Source organism: Mchenga conophoros, linkage group LG22 (assembly GCF_057382185.1).
Source record: "Mchenga conophoros isolate Kocher_MC1m ecotype Shallow Benthic linkage group LG22, M_conophoros_male_GT1.1, whole genome shotgun sequence".
Taxonomy (NCBI): Eukaryota; Metazoa; Chordata; class Actinopteri; order Cichliformes; family Cichlidae; genus Mchenga; species Mchenga conophoros.
Window position 1 is genome coordinate 7439518 of NC_140546.1, and position 24546 is coordinate 7464063.

Sequence of the window (24546 nt, forward strand, 5' to 3'; positions counted from 1 at the left end):
CCAGTTTAAACAGGGACTGATTCTCAGTAAATTTCCATATAAATGTACAATCCCCACTGAAATCAGGTTAAACCGATGACGTGAAAGGTGAATTAAGAGTGTGTACTTTATATCCCTTCATGCTAAACAGACTTTATCAAATTTGCTGACTACTTTTATAATCCTCGTTAGTCATGCATTAAATACTATTCCAGTTTGATGCCTGTTCTCACCCATCGCAATCATCCTGTTCTCACCCATTGCAATCATTGCATTCTGATTTTATTTACATTAAGTACATAATGTTCCAACTATTTTGCACTAGGGTTTGTAAATTTGTAACATTCACAGACATTCTGGCTCTAATATTTCAAAATGTAACGGATTATTTCTTATATTTTATGTCAAAATGTAAGCAATGTCAAAACTGCAGTTCATTGATGGTATAATTAATTAATCTAGGTAAAATGCACAGGCTGGCAGACCACATGAAAGCAAGAAAAGCATGACAGGGAACGTTTTTCACTCATTCTAAACTAATAAATCTGAACTCAGCCAGTTCAGCCAGCTAGTAATGTCGATACATCTCAGACACAAAAACTAAAAGCTGAGTAAGCTAACTAAACTAAGCTGTTACCTTGATAAACATTCCCAAAAGACTAATGTATGACAGATATATAAACATTAATTTTGGCAAAAGCAACAAAAACTGTGACAATTGTGAGTGCCAGCATTTCTTCACTGATGGATTTCTTCCATCAAGAAGAAATCTTGCATTTAACTAGTGTTAATGTATGAATAGAGGCATCTACGCTTGAGTCACCTTAGCACTGTGAAATCATTACAAATTATGTGACTTTTCCTCAGATCTCATTGCTGTTTCTTTTATGTTTATATAAACTGATTGTAGATGCTTCATCAAGTTCTAAATTATTTCCCTTTTACATAAAGCAACAGACTTTTCCAACATCCCTTTTTAAAAGGAAAATAGGAAAAAAGATCATCAATAACAGAAAACAAATCTGCTTGAACATTCTCTGTTGTTGCCAATGCAGCTGTTGAGAATATAAACTATTAATAACTTTCACAGCTGATATATTTACAATGAATAAAAAGTACATTTGTGGTAAACACAGCTGAATTTGCATTGTATTGGGACATGCATAGCTTTTTCTTGATAACACAAAGAAAAATCTTTTCTTTTTTACCTTTGTGGTGCAAAGCAGCCACTAACATGTTTCTTTTTCAACCATCAGTCTCTTCTGTATGCCTTACATATCTGCACCTCCTGCAATAACAAAAGAATATTTTTGAATAATTAGGTAGTTAAGTGTTTTGAATACTGAATCTGACCACAAAGGCTATAAAGGATTATTATGATTAGCATTGATTTCTCAGTGTCTGCCAGTAACCTTTTCATCTATGCAGCTGACATAGTGAGCTGAACTAGTCTTGACCTCTTGACCCTCTCGCTGGATGTTGTCTCCCTCACTCAGTGACATGTGGGGCACAACACTCCGCACAGTCCACGTCCTGCTTTAAGAAGCAAGGGAAGCCAGCGTTGAGCTGTGAGAGAGCACTAAGCCAAATCCTCCACCATCATCATCATGTTTTCATCCTTGCAGGGGGAGGGAGGGTTGACTACGAGGCAAAGTGGGGGGAGAGACAGACACACACGAGGCCTAGTCGCCACATCTTTTCATGCGGAGAAGCTGAGCCGCTAAACCGTTAGTAACTTCCATTTATTTGCACGAAATATTTACTTAAAATATTCAGCATGTTTTTAAAAAGATTGCATAGTTAGGGGAAGAAGGACTGGGTGATGGGGTGGCTTGTTCTCGGTAGTTTCGCTCTCCTTCGAAGCTTTCGTGGTAACTAGCATGCTAGCCAAGTTACGTAGCTAAGTGTAGTTAGCTTTAGCGATAGGCTTGTTTTGCCAACTTAAACTATGCTTTTCACGCAATTTATTACCAGAGCTTGTTAGCTTTAACGGAAGTGTTAATCGGTCTAATGCCACTTGATTTTGATGTAATACAAGCCACTCTGCTTCTCGGTAGTCACAGACATTGCAAGTTAGCTAGGTTAGTTTACGAGCTTTGGCTAACGTTGGCTAGCGTGGAGAAACGATGGGTTGTTGCCATCTGTCTGGGCTCCATCTCATTTGGTTTGGGGTGTTTTATTCACCTCGTTGAACCCAGATAAGATGAGCAGTGTTTTGGGATCAGCATGCTGCTTATTTGCGGAATATAACACGGGTGTTTCGATCTGTACTGTAAAAGACAATCTTGGCATCAGCTGAGCAGCTGGCTGCTTTAAAACGTCCAGCTGTAACGTTACGTAAAATCACCCAAAATGCATCAAATACGCAAATATTTCTAATGCTAAGCACAGGTAGAATTCACAGCCGTGTAAAGATGGGAGCCACGATAGTTTTGTTTTGCATCTTTATGCCCAAATGGACCCTCTGTGTCACACTCCTGTTTTATACGGTGCTATTTCTTCTGTTGGAATTTCAGAGCCGTTTTTGGGTTCCCAAAAAAACTCCGGCCCGGGCCTCAGTCCGCGGTCTAGAGTTTGATATCGGGCTGTTAGAGACGGAAGCACATCGGCTTGTAGCTGTCAGTCAGCCCCTGTGCCCCAACCACCATCATGGGAGACAGCAGAGGTAAGCAAAAGGAAGAACTAATGTGCAAAGATTAATCTTTCAGCACTGCAGACAGGATTATTGTCTAGATGACTTGCATCTGGAAACTAGTGTTAATAATAGATCAATGTTACATTATTATCTGTTGTAAAATCGTAGCTATGAAAGATATGTGGTATGAAGGAACAGAAACTAAAACAAGACTTGCTTAAACATCACAGTGCTAAAGCTTAAACAGATGTGTGTGTGTGTGTGTGTGTGTGTGTGTGTGTGTATATGGGTGGATGACTGGATGTGTGAAGCGCTTTGGGGTCTTCAGGGACTAGTAAAGCCCTATACAAATACAGCCGTTTACCATTTATGTGTTACATCTGACACAGCTGACCAGGTAGAAGTGTTTTGTTTTTTGTTTTTTTAAATAAATCAGTGTGTGGTGTCCAAAATATCATCTGCCATTCTTCTAAAAGTAAGTAGGTTTTAATAATTGTTTTACTGTTAAAAATAAAATCTCCCATTTGATTGAATCGGTGTTCAACTTGCCGGTTCTAATGTAGGAACAGAATTAACCAATGTACTATAAAAACATGTCAAAGCTAAAAAATAAATTATGCATATAATTCACTGTGAGGCAATCATAAAGTTGTTACTGTGCTAAAAAGAAGGCACTCTTCACTCTTTGATTCTGTTTTTCATTAACCTCGATCCAAAACGTTTCAGACTATCAGCACTTTGAACCTTTATTCCCAAGCCAGGAAAGTAATAACAACTCGTGCCAGTAATGGGGATTTATTTATTTATTTTCCCCTGAAATACATGAACAGCTGAGAAAGTATGCACCACTTAAAATTAAACACACACACAAATCTGAGTAATGTAAGGCACAATTCGTTGACTTTGTTGATTTGTTTTTGAAATAACTGTTTTCTTCCTGGCCTGCAGTAGATGATTTATGAGACAACGTGATTCCCTGATTTTTGTTCCTGGGGGGGGGGGGGGGGGAGTGATTACATCAGACGGCAGCCAGTACATCGCCCACAGCAGCAAGAATGCAGCACAGCCAGCTGTAGAAGGGACAGACTAGTTTAAGGAATGATGATGGGGAAGAACACAATTTACATATTATTTCCAACAATATTTTGTGTCATTGTTTTTTTTAAAATAAATCTGATTGAAATTGCACAGTCAAATAGGGTCTTCAGACAAATGAGGTACATTTATTCATATTAATATTCATATTTTTTCACATATTGCACCAATAACATAGAACAAACACACATTTCTGCTAAAACTCATGCAAATTGCTGTAGTAAGAATTTTTATTTCCTTTAGAAATGTAAGGAATAACTACTGAGTTCGATTTGACTTAATTTCGCCCTAAAGTCAATGTTAAAAGCAAAGGGAAATTTATATCACCTCATCCATGATAACACAGGTATCTTTACGTATATAGAAATGGCATATCCTCCCGAGAACCAAAGAAAAAAAGTATCTTTCAGTTTAACGTTTTTTTTTTTTTATAATTTCCTGCCTCTATGGAGCTAAAAGAGGCCACCCAGTCACACGAGATATCACTGGAAAGGTAAGGATGTCCTAAATTGAGCACATCAGGACTTAGTAGGGTAGCTTTAGTAATAAGTCAAAAGATATAGACCAAAAACAAATTTCCATTACAGAGGACATAAATGAATAGGCTGGGTCTCAGGAGGACATCATGATATAATTAAATGAGATGAGCCTGGGTACATCTGTTGTACGAGTAGGAGCCCCGTGTCTGCATCCAATGATAATTTACCGCTCAAAAAAGGAGCGTCTTCAGCAAGCTCCAACAAAGCACAGTGCTTTGCAAATTATGCAGGGAAGCTGTTCCTGATAACGGTGGAAACCACTTGAGGCCAAAACAAACTGTTGACTACAACCAAGCTGTGAAGGAGTCGATCCTACCTGCTGGTGACGTGTGACCCAAATGTAAACAAGTGACTCAACTGAGCTTTGCTGGGGCACTGATCCTTGCACTCCATATGACAGGAAGAGCAAACGGTGGATGGACATTACTGATGGGGTTGCATGGTTGTAAAGCAGCTTATAAAAAAGCTTGATCCACGATGCAACATCCCTTGTAGAAATAATGTTTTTAGTTTTGTCATGTGACAATATTGTGGAGCTCCTGATGACTTAAAGGCTTAAGTTACTTTAGGTATTGTTGAACTAAAGTATTAAGCAGTTGTTTTATATTTTCTTAGTGTAAGCTCTCACGTAATGCAGTTTGTTTTCCATACTTTTCACACACATCTAACTGATGAAACATCACAGAGAAAGCCATCCATAGACTTAGGCATTTTTGCTGTGTGCTGTTATTATGAATAATGAAATTTACTGTGTTGTTCATCTTGCTGTCTCTTATCAGATTCCCACAGCCCAGACAGTTCGTCTGTGTCCTCCCCACCTTCGGGCCAGCGCTCCCCTCCGCTGGTTCCCTCAGCTGCAGCTTCCATGACCTCCCTGCCTCCCATCACCACTGCCGGGGTCAATAGCCCCATCAGCAGCATTGGTTCCCCCTTTTCTGTTATCAGCTCTTCGCTGGGGTCTCCCTGCCTACCTGGCACACCGTCAGTGGGTTACGGCCCAATTAGCAGCCCCCAGGTGACATTTTGCTTTGTTTAGTATGGTTCAGTACATGTGGATGTATCCGTCATTTTGTAGGATTTAGAGCTTGCTCCAGCTAAAGTGATGGCTAAACCAACGTTACTCTGTAAATCAGTGTCATTCAAAATATTTCACGTTGTATATGCTCAACATTAAACACAAAGTATTTAAAAAATGCTGTTTTTGCTTTAGTGTTTGTCTTTGATATCAGGAATGTTTGTTCTTTGTTATGAGCCCATTTATATTGTTTTCTGTTTTTTGTTATTTACATGGAAGATTCTAATAGCTGTCTGTTTTCAACCATATGGCAGAGAGAGAAGAGTAAGTAGGTTAAAAAATTAGTTGCAAAGGGCCCATGTTTCATTTTCAGTGTCCTCTAAAGTTTATAGTGCAGTCTACATCGTAATATTAAACACAGTCTTTGGATTCTTACAGAGATGAAAAGGGAATAGTGAATAATGTATCATAAAAAGCCTGGTTGTCATTGCATTCTGCATCTTTTCTGTTGCTTTCTCAGATCAACTCAACAGTGTCGATGTCGGGGCTTCATGCAGTGAGCAGCTCCGATGATGTGAAACCTCCACTGGGCTTGAAACAGCTGTCATCTCACAGCCCTGGGCCGATGCTTTCCCAGAAACGTCTTTGTTCCATCTGTGGAGATAGATCCTCTGGTGAGTAGACGTCTAAAATACAGCTACTTTCTTTGTGTTGCCTCTGAGTTAGTTTCATCTATGATTAAAAGCAATTTTTCCCCTTTCTCTTAGGTAAGCATTATGGAGTCTACAGCTGTGAGGGCTGCAAAGGTTTCTTCAAAAGAACTGTGCGAAAAGACTTGACCTACACCTGTCGGGACAATAAAGACTGTATTGTGGATAAGAGACAGAGGAATCGCTGCCAGTACTGCCGCTATCAGAAGTGCCTGGCCATGGGCATGAAGAGAGAAGGTGAGCCAGCAGGAAAAGGCCTTGTAATCGGCTTGTTCTTAATCTTCTCTGTGTTATTCCTGTTTATCCAAACAAGTTTAGGTTAAATACACAAAGAGCCAAATATTCACACACAACATACTTTCTGCATCCTTTACAACTTGCAGTGTCCTAAAATCCATTATAAAATCACCAATTTCTTTTCTTTCTTTCTTTTTTTAAAGGTTTAAAAGGTTTTTTACTGTTAATAGTTGAACAAGAGTGTTGCTGATTTAGCTTTGCAATCTATTCTTGTATAACAAAAGGCCAAGAGTAATGTCCTCAAAGGCGCTTTCAATTGGCCCAGTGTTGTGTTTCGGCCTTGGTGCCTTTGCTGCAGGAACCAGCATCTAAATTAAGTTCCATTTTAAACTTCCAAAAAAGTCCCTGCCTTGTACTTGTGAAAATGTAATGGGTGGGGTTTGCAGCAGTGATCATTTCTGACTGGTGGAGTAGCCAACATGAAGCAATTGAGCCAGCCCCTCACAGTCACACTGCGCAATAGTTTGTAAAAATCAGTTTGGTTACTTTAAAGTATGCCACAGAAATCTTTGGTTACTGTTTGTAAACACAGCATTGAATCTTGGCCCCTAATGTTCCCATTCAAAGGGTGAGAGAGAGAAATGGAGAGCAGCTTCAGTGAGCCGAAGCACGAGTGAAGGAACAGAGAGTGAAAACAAAGAAGTGAAAAGAGGAAATAAACATTTTTCTGAAATACAAATAAATAAGCTCACATCTCGGTACAACCCTGCTCAAAACTGGTGCTTTGCCAGATTTTGTGTGAAGTTATCAAAGTGCGCATTTCTTCCATTGTGGTTGCTCTGCTGTGTTTTTGTGTGCATTGTAGTTCAGTCTGACACAGCCTGAACACTACCTCAGACTTCATGCCTTGTTAACAGTTATTAAACAATAACAATGTTAAAATGGATGACATGGCAATTAGCACGAAACATCAAACGCCATTCAGAATTCTCACTGCTGTCCTTAAGAAACCTTTACAAACATCTACTAATCTGTATCTTGCCTTGTACAAGTGTCTTAACACTGAAAGTTACGTTATATCCATTTCAAGCCGGCCCATCTGAGATTATCTGCTGCTAAGCGTCTTAGAGTTGAGCAGTGTAAGTAAGCTAACCATATTGCACCCTGTGCTTTCTCGTGTCCTATTATTAGATTAGCACTGAATTCCTTAGCGTTGTACAATGCAAATTTTATGAACATTGATAATGACTTAATGCAAGTTAAATGTAAGGTATGTCACCACTGTTGTTGCTGATATTGTCACTGTGGTTGTGGAGTATTAAGACGGCACAGATTTAGGAATATTCGAGGCAGCATGCTTTCTGTGGGACCTAATGTCTGCATAATCTGCAGTTTCTGCAGCCTAACTCTGAGCCTAATTTTTTAACTTTACCCAACATTTTAAGAGCTATGATATACCATCCATCCGTCTTCATCCGCTTTATCCGAGGCCGGGTCGCGGCCTAAGCAGAGAGGCCCAGACCTCCCTCTCCCCAGCCACCTCCTCCAGCTTATCCGGGGGAACACCAAGGCGTTCCCAGGCCAGCCGAGAGATGATATACCATAAAAATACAATTAAACACATCTGCTTTCAAATATTCTTCCTTTAATTAAAGCTGTTTTCACACGTTAGCACTACTCCATGTGGTTTAGGGTGAGAAAGCTGCTTAGTGTGTTCAGTAGGCAGCACTAATGACATCATTTCAGTAGAGGTAAATCTTCTGGACTATGTACCGGAGTTATTTGCACATCACCACAGTCCACCTTTTTACAAGGGAAGTGGCAAGCTAACGACAGTGAGTCACGCTCACTGTGTTTGTGGTTTGTGCTGTGAAATAACAATATAGAGAAGTTGAGGGCTGCAATACATGTGTAAAAACTATTTAAAAACACACTTCTGTCTTAATCTGATGACGGTTTAACAAATTGGTCTCGTGCCTGTATAAGAACGCAGGTCAGTTAACAGTAACAGACACGATGGCAACCCCACTAGATCTGTCCAATCAGAGCAATCAAAATGGAAGGCATGCAAAAAATCAGAACCAATTCATATGAGATAACTTTATTGTATATTTTCCTCACCAGTCATAACAACAAAATAAATTATTCTTAACAAGCTTCCATGTGATTCCAGGCATCATTCGGTCGCTGCAAATTTGAGTAAAGCTGCTGGAAATGTTGCTGACGCAAATGTTGTATTTCTATCTGCTGCAGCATGATTGTCCGCGTGACACAAATTTCAACATTAGAAGTTATACGCAAAGCTTTGTGTAGCTGTCAGCGCTCCTTCTAATTTGAATAGAAGTAACTATTCTTCCTCTGTCTGCAGCTGTTTGCATGTACTTCTGCAAGGGAGTGTAATCTCTGCCTGACACTCAGATTAGAGAGCTAATCTCAAATCGTGCTGATTATGGAAAAGACTTGTATCTTAAAGGGACTGTAATAATCTCTTAAATTATATGCAACTTCCTCTGCTTTCTATTCTTGCCTGTTAAATGTCACAAATCATCCAAATCTAATTGATGAGCTTGATAAAGCAGCAATGCTACATATTCCATGACTGGAAAGGCTTTAATATGTGTACGATGGAGGATAGAAAGAGCGAGTAAAGAGTGGTAGAGAGGGAGATGGGGGTGGGTAAGCCTTGTAAACACTAACCCCTTTCCCCCTCTCTTCCTCTTTTTGTTTCCTCTCGATCTCTCTCCCCCACCCTCCTTCTGTAGTGGCCAAGATGAACGACAGATGTAAGGAGAAGAGGGAGGGAGGGGTGTGTGTCTGTGCCTGTATGAGTGAGCAGGAAGCAGAGATATTACATTGCCTATCAATTAGGAGCAGCTAGTTTAAAATATTTTTCCACTGTTTCTTGCCAGTGCTGAGAGGAGGACCAGTGCCAGCCTTGAATTACTTCCCCATGTGTTTTTAACCTTCATGGTTACAGGGAAAGTTTGCTGAGTATGCCCACTCGTTCAGTCATCGTTACACTAGTTTAAGTTACCTATTCTTTGCTCTTAACCAGGTGCAGCCCAGTAGAGTCACACTTACAGAAGAGGTCCTCAACCGTGTGGAAACATTTATTTAAGAATAAACTGATGCTTGGTAGTACCGTAGTAAGAATACTGTGAGGATACGTATCCAGATTCTTTTAATTAGCCAACCAGCTGTTGTCTTGCACTGCAGACAGACGCCACTTCACTGTCTCATACTGGAGCTGGCACTGGTAGTCCCGGTTCTGTTCTGCTCTGCCGCCTTAGTGAGCTAGCCGTAGTGGCAGATAACCAGTCCTCCACCTGCTGCGGTTTCTGGTTTCAGTAGCCTTCCAGCTCACAGCAGATCTCCCAGCAAGCAGAACCAGAACTACTGTCGCCAGCTTTAGTCCAGGATGGTGGACAAGAGAATCACTGGAGTGGCAGCTGAATGGCTTTAGGACTGCCACAACAGCAACTGGTTGTCAGCTTGTACACTTATGAAACAGGCTTTATTTAAAAAAAATCATATTACAAAATTTAGGTCAATGGCATAAATCTGGTACTTTAAACAAACCAAAGCGGCCAAGTCACATAATCTGCATCTGCTGATGTCTGTAGGATATCAGACTGTCAAAACATTTGACTGCAAATCATTTGTAACGGACTATGAATTTGATTATTTTAACGTAATTGTGCATTTATTTCTTTTAAAAAAAATCTGGTTACTGTGTATATTAAAAAACTCCCACAGAAATGGGTCATCTAAAGTGAATATAAAACCATATTTTTATTAAACACAGCTTTTTAATACCTCATGAAAAGGGAAAGTAGAGTTCATGCATTTATATTGATTGTATTTACATGGGCACTGTCTGCAATAACTAGATTGCTTGAATTTTATGAAAATAGAAACCTAGTTTTATTACAGCAGGGATTTAATAGTTCCAAAAACTTTGTTCCAGCCATTAACTGTTAATTGCCTGGAATTGGAATTCAATCTAGGAAAAAGCGCTTACACTCTGAGTTTGATTTCACTGTAATTTCTTCCTTATTGTCTATAAAATGGTTTGTTAATAATTTATGTGGTATGTCTTAATTGGTCTATTTCTGCCTTAGTTGTGGACCTGAAAGAAGTATGAAAGACAGTATGAGAGACTTTTTATGAACTGTGTATACATGTGCCTCTCTCTCCCTGCTGTTTGTTTCTTTTCATATTTCCAAATTCATTTGAATCTTTCTGCTTCTTTCCTTTTGTATGCTCACCTCTTCCTACACCAATCTTTATCCCTCATTGTTCACACATTATCTGTTAATCTCCTTTTCTGCATCTCTCACTTTATTTACCTTGGCTCATTCTTTGTTTATTCTTGTTCTCCACATTTGCCTGCCTACCCAAATCATTTGCTTTCTCGGCCATTCCTCTGCTTGTGTACTTTTCCTCCTCTCATAATAACATACATTCACTCATTTTACCCACCTGCATTTTTTTCTCCTTTCTGCTCTTCCTACTTTTTCCTCCCTTCCAACCTTCTTCCCTTTTATTGTTTTCCCCTGTGTTCCTCTCTCCCTTGTCCTGCAGCTGTCCAAGAGGAGCGGCAGAGGAACAAGGATAGAGATGGTGACGTGGAGTCGACCAGTGCAGTCAACGAGGAGATGCCAGTAGAGAAGATTTTGGAAGCAGAGATGGCCGTAGAGCAGAAGACAGAGCTGCATGCAGATGGAAGTTCAGGCGGCAGCTCTGTGAGTAGCCTGGGGGTGGAAATAAACCCTTTAGATGTTTTTAACAATAGAAATAATTATCAAAGGAAGTCTGAGTTTAAACAAACTCTATAGCAGTTACACGTTTGTGTTTCTTGAGCTTTGCGTGATACAGTTACTGTTAGATGTCAGATTAGTTTTAATATTATTCACAGGCACATAGTAATGCATTAAAGCTGCAATGAAATCACTACCACTAATACTGTAAATCTGCTTATTTCAGCCCAACGATCCAGTCACCAACATCTGCCAGGCAGCAGACAAGCAGCTCTTCACGCTGGTGGAGTGGGCCAAGAGGATCCCTCATTTCTCAGAGCTGCCCCTGGATGACCAGGTCATCTTGCTACGTGCAGGTAAGTCAGACTGATTTGATCCGGTTTAATAACTCAGATGAGATTCTACTGGTTTTACTCTTAGTTAAAACTATCATGATATACTCCAACAGTTTTAAAAATGCACAAATAACAGGGCGGTTGTTGCAAACAATGAACATTTTTTGTGGTTCTTTGTAACAATGGCATTACAGTTTGATCTTCACCATGCATGGATTGATATAAAGTACACCATATGGTCTATCCATCAAAATGTAAACATTTTAATCTTACATAATCTTTAGTTCTCAGGATTTTCTATATTGTGCTGTAACCCGATCTTAAAACTTCCAGTGCAGCTTTTAGCCTCACTTGTGCATCAAAGAAGAATGCAAACATCACTTTTGCTTATTAAAGAAATTCAGGAAACAATTTAACAATGTTAAGTTTAACTCTTTGATGTTATTTTGATTTCATTATTTTGGTTTTCAAGATCCATTGTTACGTCTTGTTCTCAATAAATTTCACACTGTGTCAGTAAAGATTTTCAACTTGAATAATTATTTCATCATGTTTCATTTAAGTGTTCCCATATTTATTTACTTATCTATTTATTGAGCAGTATATTTGATGCAGTTATTACAACAGCAGCCACTACAGCCAAGAAAAGCTAATCATAAACTTGCACACTATTTTTGCAAGGGTATTTGGCATTTTCTGCTTTTTGTGCTTTGTGAAGTACAGTAAATTTGGGTAATCTCTTGTTTCTGATGTGTTGTCACATTGAATGGATCCGTGTCTTTGATTTTGCACACATTTAATGATGAGTGTTCTGCCTGATCGCTCCCATTTTTCTGGGCTTTGCAGGAGCACAGTAGCTTGTGACCCACTGAGGCTGGGTTTGTGTGTCTTAGTCTTGAACTGGGGATCTGTCTCATGTATTAGCCACTGCAGTTTGATGTATTTGTTTTTTAAACATGAAATAAACCTCATTAAAGATACTGAGACACCAACTTTTCAACAGGCTGGAATGAGCTCCTGATTGCATCGTTCTCCCATCGCTCCATCTCGGTGAAGGACGGGATTTTACTTGCCACAGGCCTGCATGTCCACAGGAACAGTGCCCACAGTGCAGGTGTTGGAGCTATCTTTGACAGGTAATGCCACAATGTATGGAAACACAAATGGTGCAACTCTGATACACAAACAACATTTGGGACTCTCTGCAGCTTTAAGGAGAAGAAGGCATGAAACCAAAACATTGTGTTCACTAGAGGGTTTTAGCTTTGTTATATAAGTGCATTTTCAGAAGCCGTTCTACTTTGAATCTCAAGTGTACTACGTCTACATGTATGCAGTATAAAATCATGTACTACATAGTAAAATAAGCAGATCCTGGAAAGCCAAAATGAAATCCCTTTTGGTTTCTCTGGATAGTGAACAAGAATCGAGGTTACAGTGTTCATCTTTGGCTGGCTGCAGCTGCTGTGTTCTGCATTGGCTGTAATTGGCTGAGAGACTTTGCTTCTGTAGTGCTGCCTGTAGGATCACAGCGCATGCCAGGGAGGCTGGTGACTAATACTTAGCAATAGGCATGCATGCAAACTCCTGCACACTCAGTGGCATATCACTCATTGTATAATCTGGTAATGTGGTAATGGCTGGCAAATGTACAATCTTATGTGCAAATATGAAATGGAAATGTCTTTAAAAATATGTGACTATAATTTAATTACTGTGCAGAATGTTTTAGAGGCCGTAAGTATGTTAAAAGGTGTTAAATCTTCCCTTTTTATTATCCCCCCCCACACACACACAATTTCAGTACGACTGGCTTAACATGCATAAACAGATTTAATTATAAGTTAAAGATGTCAAACTTTATGTTCTTTGAATTATCGGGCTTTAATATGGATGCAGATATACAAACGGACCCTTCTGGCACATTTATAAATGATTAAAGTTCTGGTGCAAACTCCAGTGTGTCTACAAGAAACCATCAGATCACAATCCACGTAGCGTTTATGACCGCAGGCCAAAGATTGAAAAGTTGCCAGCTTCATGAAGGAGGTATATTTCCCCGACTGACCGCCAAGTCGCACCCCAGGCATGTGTGGCTGCGCTGAGCGGGGGTTTTCCCCTCATAGCCGAGAGGTTTGCTGGACGAGGACCCAGAACAAAATGGTGCACTGTTTGTTTGCAGTTGATGCATTTAATACTTAGGTAAGGTGAAATAACGTGTTTCATGTCATGATGGGATGTCAGACGGCTTTTGCCTCGATTTTAAAAAACAGTATGCGTATTGCAGCTCTTGGTTAATCTTATCTAAAGTTTTGGCTTGATCACAGTGTTTTAATTCACAGTAGTTGCACATTAATAGATTACTAATTTGCTACAAATGGTTAATCCTGGCTTCAAATCCAGTTTAGTTCAAATCATGCTGGGCTTGTTGCAAATGGCTCAAAGGTCATTTTCTCATAGCACTACTCTCTACTAGCAGCAGGCTTCTGTTTCCGCTTGGCATCAGCATCTGTTTGAGTCTACTGAACCATATTTTATGAAAGAGGATGTGGATATTTCTTTGTAACACATTACTCGCTGTAGACGTTTTGCTTTAATGGCCCTGAAGTGTAAAATACCACAAGCTCTTTAAAAAAAAAGAAAAGAAAGAAACTCCACACAAAACTCAAACTGAAAAACACATCATTTAACTACACGAACTAACGGACAAATTTCAGCAAACACAAAAGCTGAGCAGGTCCAGATTAATACGATGTAGGTTTAAAAGATGTAAGTCTTAATAGTACCATGACTCTGGTGTCTTATTTTGAAAGGTACCATCTTTCTTTGAGTTTGGACAGGCAGAAAGTAAATTGATTATTGCACATCCTTTCCTGTTTGCTTTCCTGGTCAATGACCCTTTCCTAGAGCAAGCAGACCCAGTCCTTGCCTAGCAGTGTTTCATTCAGTTGAATACTAAATTATGGTCATTGCTGACCTCATTCAAAGAAGCTACTGAACAGTTAAATTTAGTATATTATTATGCTGCTACTGACTAGATGGCCAAGAGGAAAGATGACGCAATGAGCACACACACAGAAAAGAAGCACACAGTGACCTTTTGCCTACATACACTCCACATTTATGTGAAAATAAATCGATGACAAAGGTAGAAAGCATCTCTGCTTTACTTTGTTGTTGTGTTTGTGCTGTTTTAAATGTGTTTTCTGTTTACTGATGTTTTATTTTCCTTTTTTGTGTGTGGTTAATTTGTTGTCCTAAATGTTGTATTCTGCTCGTCAAGCCTCTGTTCTTCATCCAACAGACACAGTTCAGTGACATTTACTCAGGTTACTTTGCAGATCTGTTAACATTTAGCTAGAAAAATCATTTAAACGTTGAAGGGCCCTTTCTGTAAGATGTTTTTCTGCTGTCCTGCATTTGGCTCATAAAATCTGTTACAGCCTGTGCTTGTTTTAATACATGTGCAAATCATTGAATACTATATACACACTATAATGTAATAAAGCACATCACATTTCTACCAGAGGTCCACATTTAGCAACATGTAACAGTACATGCACAATAAATTTTCAAATAAAGCAAACCTTAAACCAGACATCGCATTTAATACAACCATGTCACATCACATGTAAGCGTGGACTACCTGTGCACTACCTGTACAGCTGAAGGGCTCAGAACAGAAAGTACTGTACTGTAACTGTGTAATGACATTGTAATAACACATTGTGATTGAATACACAGGGCGCACAATGCCGAGGTTGGGGCCATATTTGACAGGTAATTACCCCACTACACAAACACTTTCCTTGAACCCCTCCTCTTTAAGTCTACCTTAAAACAAACAAACAAACGACGTGGAAACGTTGATGCTGTCAGACTTTCCTGCAGCCTTACAGCTGCAAGCCAGGTTCTTACAACAGGATACAAGTCTGAACATCACCTACTAAAATTGTAAATGATCGGCGTACTGTCAGACACCATGTGTTGTTTGTGGCTTTGAATGCATCCTGTCACTGAATGTTTTGCACTTTGGCACTTCATTTTCTTAGAACTTAAAGTATATTTAGGTTAGACGACTGCAGAGTGAAACTAAATGTGTGGACTGCCTTTGTGAACAGCAAATACTGTATTACCGAAGTCCTCGGTTAAAGTTTAGAGCCCCTAATTTATAGTGGAGGTGTTGTTGGCTGTCATCAGATGGGAAATACCCGTAGTATAAAAATAATGACACGTACTCTGGGTGTACCCCATAAATTACTCCTCATTTCCTCCACTTTCTCAAGTAAAAAGGGGGGGGAAAGGCATTTATCCAGAGCGCTGCCGTGCATAAAACAATTGATTTGGCAGTGCATCGTAATGTTGGTTAAGGTGGTGTCTGTTTAACAAAAACAACCCTGTCATTAAAAACAGATGTTCGTTTCTGATCAAGGACGATGGAGAAGCAAATAAGCAGTCTCTAACAGTCATCACTTCTTCCTCTTACTCTATAATTGTATCCCATTCCTCTTTCACTCAGTTCGTTTGCCTGGAGGGGAAACGCTTAATAGTTTAGATTGCAAAACGCAACATCTACTAAAGATTGATAAATGCATTGAATGAAATGTTTGAAAATGTTGTTATTGTGACATTTTCATGTTTAGGCGGTGTTTTTGTTAGTTGTTTGCATTTATTCATGCAGTTGTGAAAAATTAAAAATAGCCATTCTACTTTTAATTTTAAGAAATTATTTTAAAAGTGAGCATTTCATCAAAATGCTGGTGACAGTCCTAGAAAAGTAGTTTTTTTTAAACCTTAAATTATGTTAAAAGGATTACTGTTAGGAATTACAGGGGATTATTTCCACCTCGGCCTCTGTGCAGCTCCTCAGTCCATCCACTGCCTGAAGCGAGCCGTTTTACCTCCTCTCACTGGTTGTGCCTTTCAAACAGGAGGCTTTAACAGCAGATGGGTGGGTCTGCTGTCCCCACAGCCACAGCTTTGTACTTGAAATGAAGAGTTAAAAAAGAAAAAAAAACTGTTTAACAGAGACAACAACCGGATATGTTCCCTTCACTAAATACATTTTGGGTTTATTCTCAAAAGCTTTGGTCCAAATTATGTGTCTGTGTTTGGTAAATGAAAAATATTTTTCTGACCCGAGTGTCTCTGCTCCATGAGCAGTTGAGGGAAAGACACAAATTAAAGTTTTAAACTAAACAAGAAATTACTAAAAACATTTTTATCTCCAGTCATTGTAGATTTTGACATTTGCCAGCCATTTTCATGACAGGACAGATTCAGTCACCGGTGCAGCTGCAGAACCAGCAGTGTTCAGCCATGGCCTAACTTACAGTCATTATATTAATAAGTAACCATAAATAGCAGTGGTTTTGCCATCTGGTCTCTCTGTTTCACTTAATATTGTCTTTTTCTCATGTATTTTCTCCTATTTTTATCGATTCCCCCTCTTTTTTTTTATTCTTCACTGGCACAATCCTTTCTTTTTTCTCCCCCTCTCTCTCCCGGCTTTTTCCTACTGTCTCCATTTGGGACTTCTCTCTTTGCATATCTCTTGTCCTCTCTTCAGGGTTTTGACAGAGCTTGTTAGTAAAATGAGAGACATGCAAATGGACAAGACAGAGCTGGGCTGCCTTCGAGCAATCATTCTCTTCAATCCAGGTACATGGGCTGGTGCAATGTTGAAAATCATGTGAAAGTGTCATTGGGAAAACTAAAACAGACTCATTAAAGTCTGGAAAACTGAAGAAATTTTAAACTGTTGAAATAATGAAAATATTCTGTTTTTACCTGAAGATGCTAAGGGTTTGTCCAACTCCAGTGAGGTGGAGCTCCTAAGAGAGAGGGTGTACGCATCTCTGGAGTCTTACTGCAAACAGAAATATCCCGATCAGCAGGGAAGGTAAGATATTGCACATGTGACTACAGACAAGAGGTGAAGTCACTGTGGGCTCTGCTGTTTACACATACCCACGTACACTCATCACCGCTGCACAGAGCAGCTGATACAGTCTGCCTTTCTGAATTAGTCTCTGGGCTGTTACCAAACAAACTGAATGTTGTATCTTGATCAAATTTACTTGTGCTCATAGTGTGAAAACAGAAAAGTTATAAAACAGCCAAGAATCCTGGGCAGCATTTAATCAAGTCCTCTTAAATCCACTGACTTTGTTAAAATGAAACAACAATTTATAATTCATTTTTTTAGTTTAGTTGTATGAGATAACTCGGATTGGCATAAAGTAGTCGTATTGCTGATACCCCCAGGGATCAATAAAGTATTCTGATTCTGATCTTGTTACTTGAAACTCAATGCAAGAGTGGGGGCAGATTCTGTGTACTATAAGCATAACTTGAGCTGTACACTGTTAGATATTGTGATTATGGACAGATATTTTATGTATTCCAACTCGTGTTTTAAATGGTAAATGGTAAATGGCCTGTATTTATATAGCGCTTTACTAGTCCCTAAGGACCCCAAAGCGCTTTACATATCCAGTCATCCACCCATTCACACACTGGTGATGGCAAGCTACACTGTTTTCACAAACTGTTAGTTCTGCTTAAATACATTATATTAACAGATTATCCAGGATGCTTTCGTTCTGCAATCTGAAAAATTATTCACAATTTTTCGTGCATTTTAATTGATTTTAAGACATTACCAGGTCAGTGGCCATTTTTGTCCCTCATCGTTCCTTCTGTTATACAGGTTTGCAAAGCTCCTCCTCCGGCTCCCGGCACTGCGCTCCATCGGTCTGAAGTGCCTGGAGCACTTGTTCTTCTTTAAACTGATTGGTGATACGCCCATTGACACCTTCCTGATGGAGATGCTAGAGGCGCCTCACCAGCTCACCTAGAGGAGGAGCCAGCTTTGTTCCGGTCAGGATCCAGTGCACACCAGGATTACCAACACGACCCCTCTGTGTTGGGTCATTGGCTCTTCTTGTTCTTCCTCACTTAACTGCAGCACCTGCTGGTGGACACACAAAAACACACATTCACCCTGGCTAATTGTCTACACACACACACGCATGCAGATTGCAACCATGGATTGACCTATGATGTAACTAATACACAGATAATATGGCTGTGAAAATAAGTTTCCTAATACTGAGACACACAGATTTTCACTTGTTTTCACATATCCAGTTTTCCTCCATAGGGGTTATGACTCAAGGAATACACGCCCTTTTTATCTTATATATACAGTAAATGTCTTAATTTTAAGTTAGCCTTCCGTTTTCCCATCTTCAACTCGCAGTGGGTTTTTGCTTCTGTGTAACTGGTGTACCTCCCCCGTTTTTACTTGGGTTACTGCCAGTTGCACCTCTGCATATTATATCCATCACTAGCCGGTTAGTTATTCATGTTTGATTTTAGCTTGAAATCAGGTGCATAGCATTTCAATCAACTGTCCATCATCAAAAGTTTTTTTTTTTTTTTTTGTCAGGAGGTGCCCTGTAATGGACAGGCAGAAACACCCTCCCAACAAGCTCATCCAATCTTGTAAAAATTGAAATGTTTAATGCTTTTTATTCATGCTGAAACTTGTTTAAGTTTCTATTTTGAAGTACTGTACTCATGAAATGAGAGCTTTTTCCAAGGCTTTGAAATCCAGGAAAAAGGGGGCTGGGAGGACTCTGAACAGCCAAACATGGTCCTTCCCGCCCTGGTGCGCACAGCGGGCTTTGTAAGAAGAATGACTTGAATTTCTTTTCTTTTTAAGTTTTATTTTATCCTTTTCTCTACTTTGGCAGATGGTTTAAACAGCTTGAGGCTCACAGGAAGTACAGCTTCATGCAAAAAAAAAAAAAAAAGAGTATTCATTTAACTTCCCATTCATTTAACTTCCCATTCATTTAACGGCTCCTCTTGCTGGTGGTCATTTTTATGCACTTTTGTGAATTGTAACTGTGTAAATGTTTCTGTTTCCTAGAAATGACCATCTCAGACATCTAAGATGAACTTGAAGGTACTAAGTGTAGGATTTTCTTATTGTTGTGTTATTTTCAAATCCCATGTGGTGATTTGTTATAAAAGTTCGGTCACGTCCTGAACAAATAATAATCAGATTGGATGTTGGATTGGATGCTAACCTCTAATATACTGACTATATTACCGTTACGGTCTTGACGCAGCACAGCTGAACATCTCCATTTGTTATGGGTTTTTTGGGTTTTTTTAAAAGCAAAAATATTTTTTTAATCGAGTGTGTGTTGAACACAAAAGAGGAAGATGATTTGAATTTCTCCCTGAGCAGTTCTGCATGTAACTGAACGGTCTGTCTAAACTGAGTGGCCTGCAGCTCAGGGAGACTCTTCAGAAAATTAACCCAGCAGTTATTGTAGTTTGAGAGGCATGCTGTGCTGCACCCATACTCTCTGTTAAAGCAGGGTTTGTGCAATACAAAAAGCAGCAGCTGAGATTTGCATAATTTGTCCATTGGCATAATTTTGCAGCCCACAGCTCGTTATAGATCTCATGTTGAGGATGGAGATCGGTGAAGATGCCCCCATGTTTACAAAGATCCTCGTGTATGTCATGTTTCTCCTGGAATTAACTTGTGATTATATATAATGGAAATCCTACACCTACTACCTACTCTTTCAAAACTTTATTCACTGTGTATGGGCTCGGTGCTTGCAACCTTTTGTACAGTAGATGTAAATAATAGAAAAAATGGAGTCATGTGAAAACAAAGGCCTGTTCACACTTGAGAACGTCAGAGATGTGGCTCCACCAAACAAATTATAAAGCTCTATTTTTAGCTGTTGAATCAACATTGGACTGGATTCCCATGTGACAACCATTAAACCTTCACCATTGAACCTTTTGGAGCCCAGGGCCAAACCACACCTCAATGCTGCTTTTGCACCAACTTCTGCCAATGTTTCCTGTAGTTCTTGGTAATTGGTTGGCTGGATTTTGTTGACAATGGCACTTGACATTTACTGTGATTGAAATTTGTGAGCAACTGAATCTGAGAATTACAGTGAAAAGTCAAATGCAGCTACCACACGATCAGGAGATATTAAAACTATGAATTAAACCGTCTACACGTGCTCAAAGGCGAGCAATACTGGGGTACACATAAAGATTTTCTGCCATTTTTGTTAGTATTTAAAAGAGTGTTGACATTCTGAAGTATGTTTAGCCTTCTTTTTAGTCACCACATTGAATAGAAATTAGATACACATTTTGCAGTATCATTCTACAGGGAAGAGGCACAAGTGTCCTCTACCAGGTGCTAAATAACGAATACGGTCTTTTCATTTAAGACTTGCACATTTACATCAATGCAATTACAGTATGCAAGTACACAGACAAATCAGACAGCCGTTCTCCACTCTAGCTTAAAACTGAATCTCCCACTTGAAGTTTTCTTTTTCATTTTTTTTTTTTATGACCCCGGCCTTTATTTTAGTCTCCTTACTTTGGAAAATGAATACCAGCAAAGTGCTTGTACTTGTTGGCTGTGGCTGATAAGGCTCTGTGCTCTACCAGTCACAGCCAGAGTTAGTTTGTTTTGTAATTGTAGGAAGCAGTTTGCCTGGTGGAAGCAGTGGAAGTAGCTGTTGAATTTTGGGGTCTGCCAGCTACCAGAATGAGCAAAGAGCTTCCCGCCCTGCAAATAGTCCAAATACTACTTCTCAGAGAGGATCCGCGGCCTCCCCCATGTGATGTGGACATAGAGGCTGGCAGTTGACCTGTAAAACAGGTGTCGTGTTTAACATATAAGTTGGTCTAACCTTAGAGTTTGGTTTTGTTTCATTTCTTCTTTTTCCTTGCATACAAACGATCAACTCAACAAAGTAGTCTCCAGATGTCCATTAATTTCCTACATGCAGAGAAAGCTCATTCTCTTATGCACCATTGCTGACTCGTGTTATGTATTAGCAAGCAAAGCGGGATGGTGATAAGCTCATGATTTAGGTGAGATGCACGAGCATCTACCAGCATTCTTGTACTGTATAAGCTGTATGGTCTCAGTGCTTTAGTGACTTGAGGTGGTTCAGATGAAATAATAGAGACTTGAGTGATTCTGCAGCCATTGAGCTTTGAAATCTGTGGTCTGGACACAGGTTTGGTTATCCTGAGACAGTTGGGCTGTGGATTAGGTTTTACCTTAAACAAGCTTTTTTTTCCCTCAGTGTGCCGCTCAGAGAGTATGCTGACTTCAGGATGTGTGATGGTGTGAATAGTCTCCTCTTCTGGTTGGTTGATATCCTTGAAACTTTCTCTGCAGGATTTTAGCTTTGGAGCTTCCTCTGTTGAATGTTTAAGCCTGCTGCTACTGCACTGTGTTTATACCTTGGGATGGGAATCATTATACAGCCAGTCACAGTGCTGCAGGGTTCACTAGCTGACATTAAGTACTAGACACACATGCAGAGTTGACTGAACGGACGCCGATTTCTGTTGGTGATTCTTCAAAAGTCAAAATATGCAACTTGTATACTCATTGTGGTTCAACTTGTCATGCAATATATCTGTTGTGTTTCTGGCATTAGTTCATTTTAGCTTAGTCTGTTACATAACTTAATATTAATTGGCAGTAAAATCATTTAGGTATTCCCATCCCTCCATATAACAGCAATGTATTTAAGTTGTGCTATGCTATTTTTTACTTTACTTTTTGCTATGAGCTTAGCATTTAGAAGACAATAAACAGAAACAGTAAAACGGCGATACAGTCGTTGCAGGTTTTACGTGCTAAGACGTTTCAAGCTTTCAGGCTGTCTTGGCAAAAGCTGGTGGTTGGGTGTTTTTGTTTTTCAGCTTTTGTTTTAAGGTATGTGTGTAAGGTTTTATGCACATGTGTATGGAATCCTCTGCAGCTGCGCCTTTTGACTGGCAGAAACTGTAGCTTTGGCTGTGACTTGCTGAGCGCTGTTAAATAAATTAGTTGCGTGAAATAATAAAATGGTGCAGGAAAGGGAGCCAGGCTGGAGGGGTGATGAACTCGCTCATTGGCCCGATCCCTGTCAGTACAGCCCAGCCTCCTTCCTTCCTGTACTGCCCCATCTCCACTGCCTTTTTTTTTTTAACTTAACATTCAGTCACCCACGTGGGCTGAAAATTGTTGGGCTTTCCATCTGAATGGACTCGGACCGTTTGAAAAGGATGTGAAGCTTATCGTGGGACAAAGTGTTGGAGAGCTATGGCGAAGGGATCCCGTGGTGTGTTGTCCTCTTTGCTTACTTTACTTGACGGCAGAGCTGCGGCGATCTGTGGTCTCCACCGAGGGGCCTCGGGATTGCGCCGCACCGCCAAAAATGTTTGTCGTTGCAACCTTGTGCACTCAAGGCAGACGCATGCTGTGACCTTTTGACTGTGTAGCAGTATTGTTGTCGCCATCTTTGTTACATTTTGAAATGACTCGCTTTTGAGAATAAAGACGTTGATTATAAATATGCTTTTTCCCCCCTGCGGGCTGTGACTGAAGATTTGATCACCGTGTCTGATTGGACGTTTTAACCCAGGCGCCAAGGCCCCTCCTGTTTGATCAGTGAGTGCTAAAGAGTGTGCTGTGCAGCCTCAAAACCGCCACCACCTTCACTGGTTTATTTATCACTGCCAAGCTGTTTGCAGCCATTTTTAAATGCAGGGCCACTCAGTCCCCAGCGCTTGTCTGTCATGTCATATGTTGTGATGCCCACCTCGGCCTGTCTGTGATGCTTACTAACGGGGGCCCTAATAAGAGTTGAATGATAGCACGTGTGGAGAGGGGACGTGCTGGTCACAGGAGAGAGTGGATCAGTGTTGTGGACCCTTCTGGGTGCTCAAGCTGTGCATTGGTGCTTAATAGCCTGAAAAGATCTGCTTTGGTTTATAAAGGAGAGGGGAATGCATCGATGAGTGAAATTAGGATAAGGAACGATTTAAGAGGGCTAGCCTAGCCTAGTCCTCCACCTGCTCTTAAGCTGGGTTTGGTTTGGTATTTTTGCTGCTGGGTGTTACCTGTCTGGCTAAAAGTGGACGTTTGAAAAGCTTTTCAGAGTCTGTTTTAGATTATGAGGGAGAAAATAGGGTTCTAACTTTAGAGAAAACAGTGCATAGCCCACTAAAATGCATAGGTGTGGTGAGCAGGATCTGGTTGCATTAACTTGATAGGAAGGATCAGCTGAACTGGATTTCTCCACTGAAGGAGAAGGTGGTTGTGTTGGAGGAACCGCGAAGAGTAGGTCAGAGAGCCGAGGAGGGAGGAGAAGAAGGGCAGGGACTTAAAGAACCCAGATCAGGTGTTCGGTTGTTGATCAAGAAGAAAAGCAGGAAAACTATTTTCCAGTAGATCTAGAATCTTCCTTAATTGTTTACTCTTCACTTTAAAAACTTCACACACAGTTTCTTTGTCTCGTTTCTTGTATCAGTCTTTTCAATCTATGCTATTCATCTTTTGTTTATTACAAAGTATTAAACAAATACGAGAAGTGTAAAATCAGAATGGAAGAATCTGTCACTCGTTATTAATTTCTCTCTTTCTCTTGTGTCTGTTCTTTGTCCTGTTTGTATCTTACTCCATCGTACATGTGGAGCTGATTGACTATTGTGTGCTTTGGGGACTGAAAGAAGAAAAAAAAAATGAAACTTTTTTTTTTCAGTCATTAATTCTGAATCTCGTTTCTGTTTGTTGTATCATGAGTAAAGGTTTTAATACTGTACGAGTATAGTGTTTGTCTTTTTTTTTAAGTCTATAAGATGATAAAAGTTACCAGAGTGCACTCAGTTTCTTTTAAAACACCGACTGACCACAGATGTAAGGGAACGTGCCGCCTCCGCTCCGACTGCCTCGGGAAACGATATCCTCCTCAGTCCAGCAGGACCCCAGGGCCCCGAGTGACCACTGGCACCGCACTCCCATCTTTCCACCTCTAGAGGGAGCACTGACCTTTTTGTCCTGTCCAATTTTCTGCCACCGTGGTAAAATTGCTTTGCATTTCTTTCCCGGCCTACTTTGCACACCTTGACCAATAAGGATGCAGCAGACCTAAGATCAGAGCATGCTTTGCTGATAGGTTTCACCCGACACTGGTGGCTCTGTTCTCTCTGCTGCATATTTAAATGTTAAGAAAAATGTGGGTGTGAGTTTGTCTCTTAGAGATGTAGCCAGGGGAATGCTCTTTCACTTTTGTGCCACCTCCTATTTTCTGTCTCCTCCCTCGTCTGACAGTCCATCAAAAAAATCTCCTTTTCCTCCTGACTAAGAGAAGCTTTAGCTCACTATGCAGAACCATCAG

General features: G+C 40.1%; 1 protein-coding gene across 5 annotated transcripts; it reads left to right on the plus strand.

Moving 5' to 3' along the window:
• The first annotated feature begins 1494 nt into the window (after nucleotides 1-1494).
• Nucleotides 1495-23970, plus strand: rxrba (retinoid x receptor, beta a). Of its 5 annotated transcripts, XM_085263032.1 has the most exons (13): nucleotides 1495-1706; nucleotides 2496-2644; nucleotides 5028-5263; nucleotides 5784-5937; nucleotides 6031-6210; nucleotides 8973-8993; nucleotides 10795-10955; nucleotides 11197-11326; nucleotides 12309-12441; nucleotides 15050-15085; nucleotides 16875-16966; nucleotides 17102-17207; nucleotides 18018-23970. In XM_085263032.1, the coding sequence occupies exons 2-13, from the start codon at nucleotides 2629-2631 to the stop codon at nucleotides 18163-18165; spliced, it is 1413 nt and encodes a 470-aa protein (XP_085119158.1). In that variant the 5' UTR covers nucleotides 1495-1706; nucleotides 2496-2628; the 3' UTR covers nucleotides 18166-23970. The 5 variants fall into 5 exon arrangements, with proteins under 5 accessions (XP_085119158.1, XP_085119160.1, XP_085119159.1 ...); XM_085263034.1 differs by lacking the exon at nucleotides 15050-15085 and having other exon boundaries at nucleotides 1499-1706; XM_085263033.1 differs by lacking the exon at nucleotides 8973-8993 and having other exon boundaries at nucleotides 1499-1706.
• Nucleotides 23971-24546: the final 576 nt, after the last annotated feature.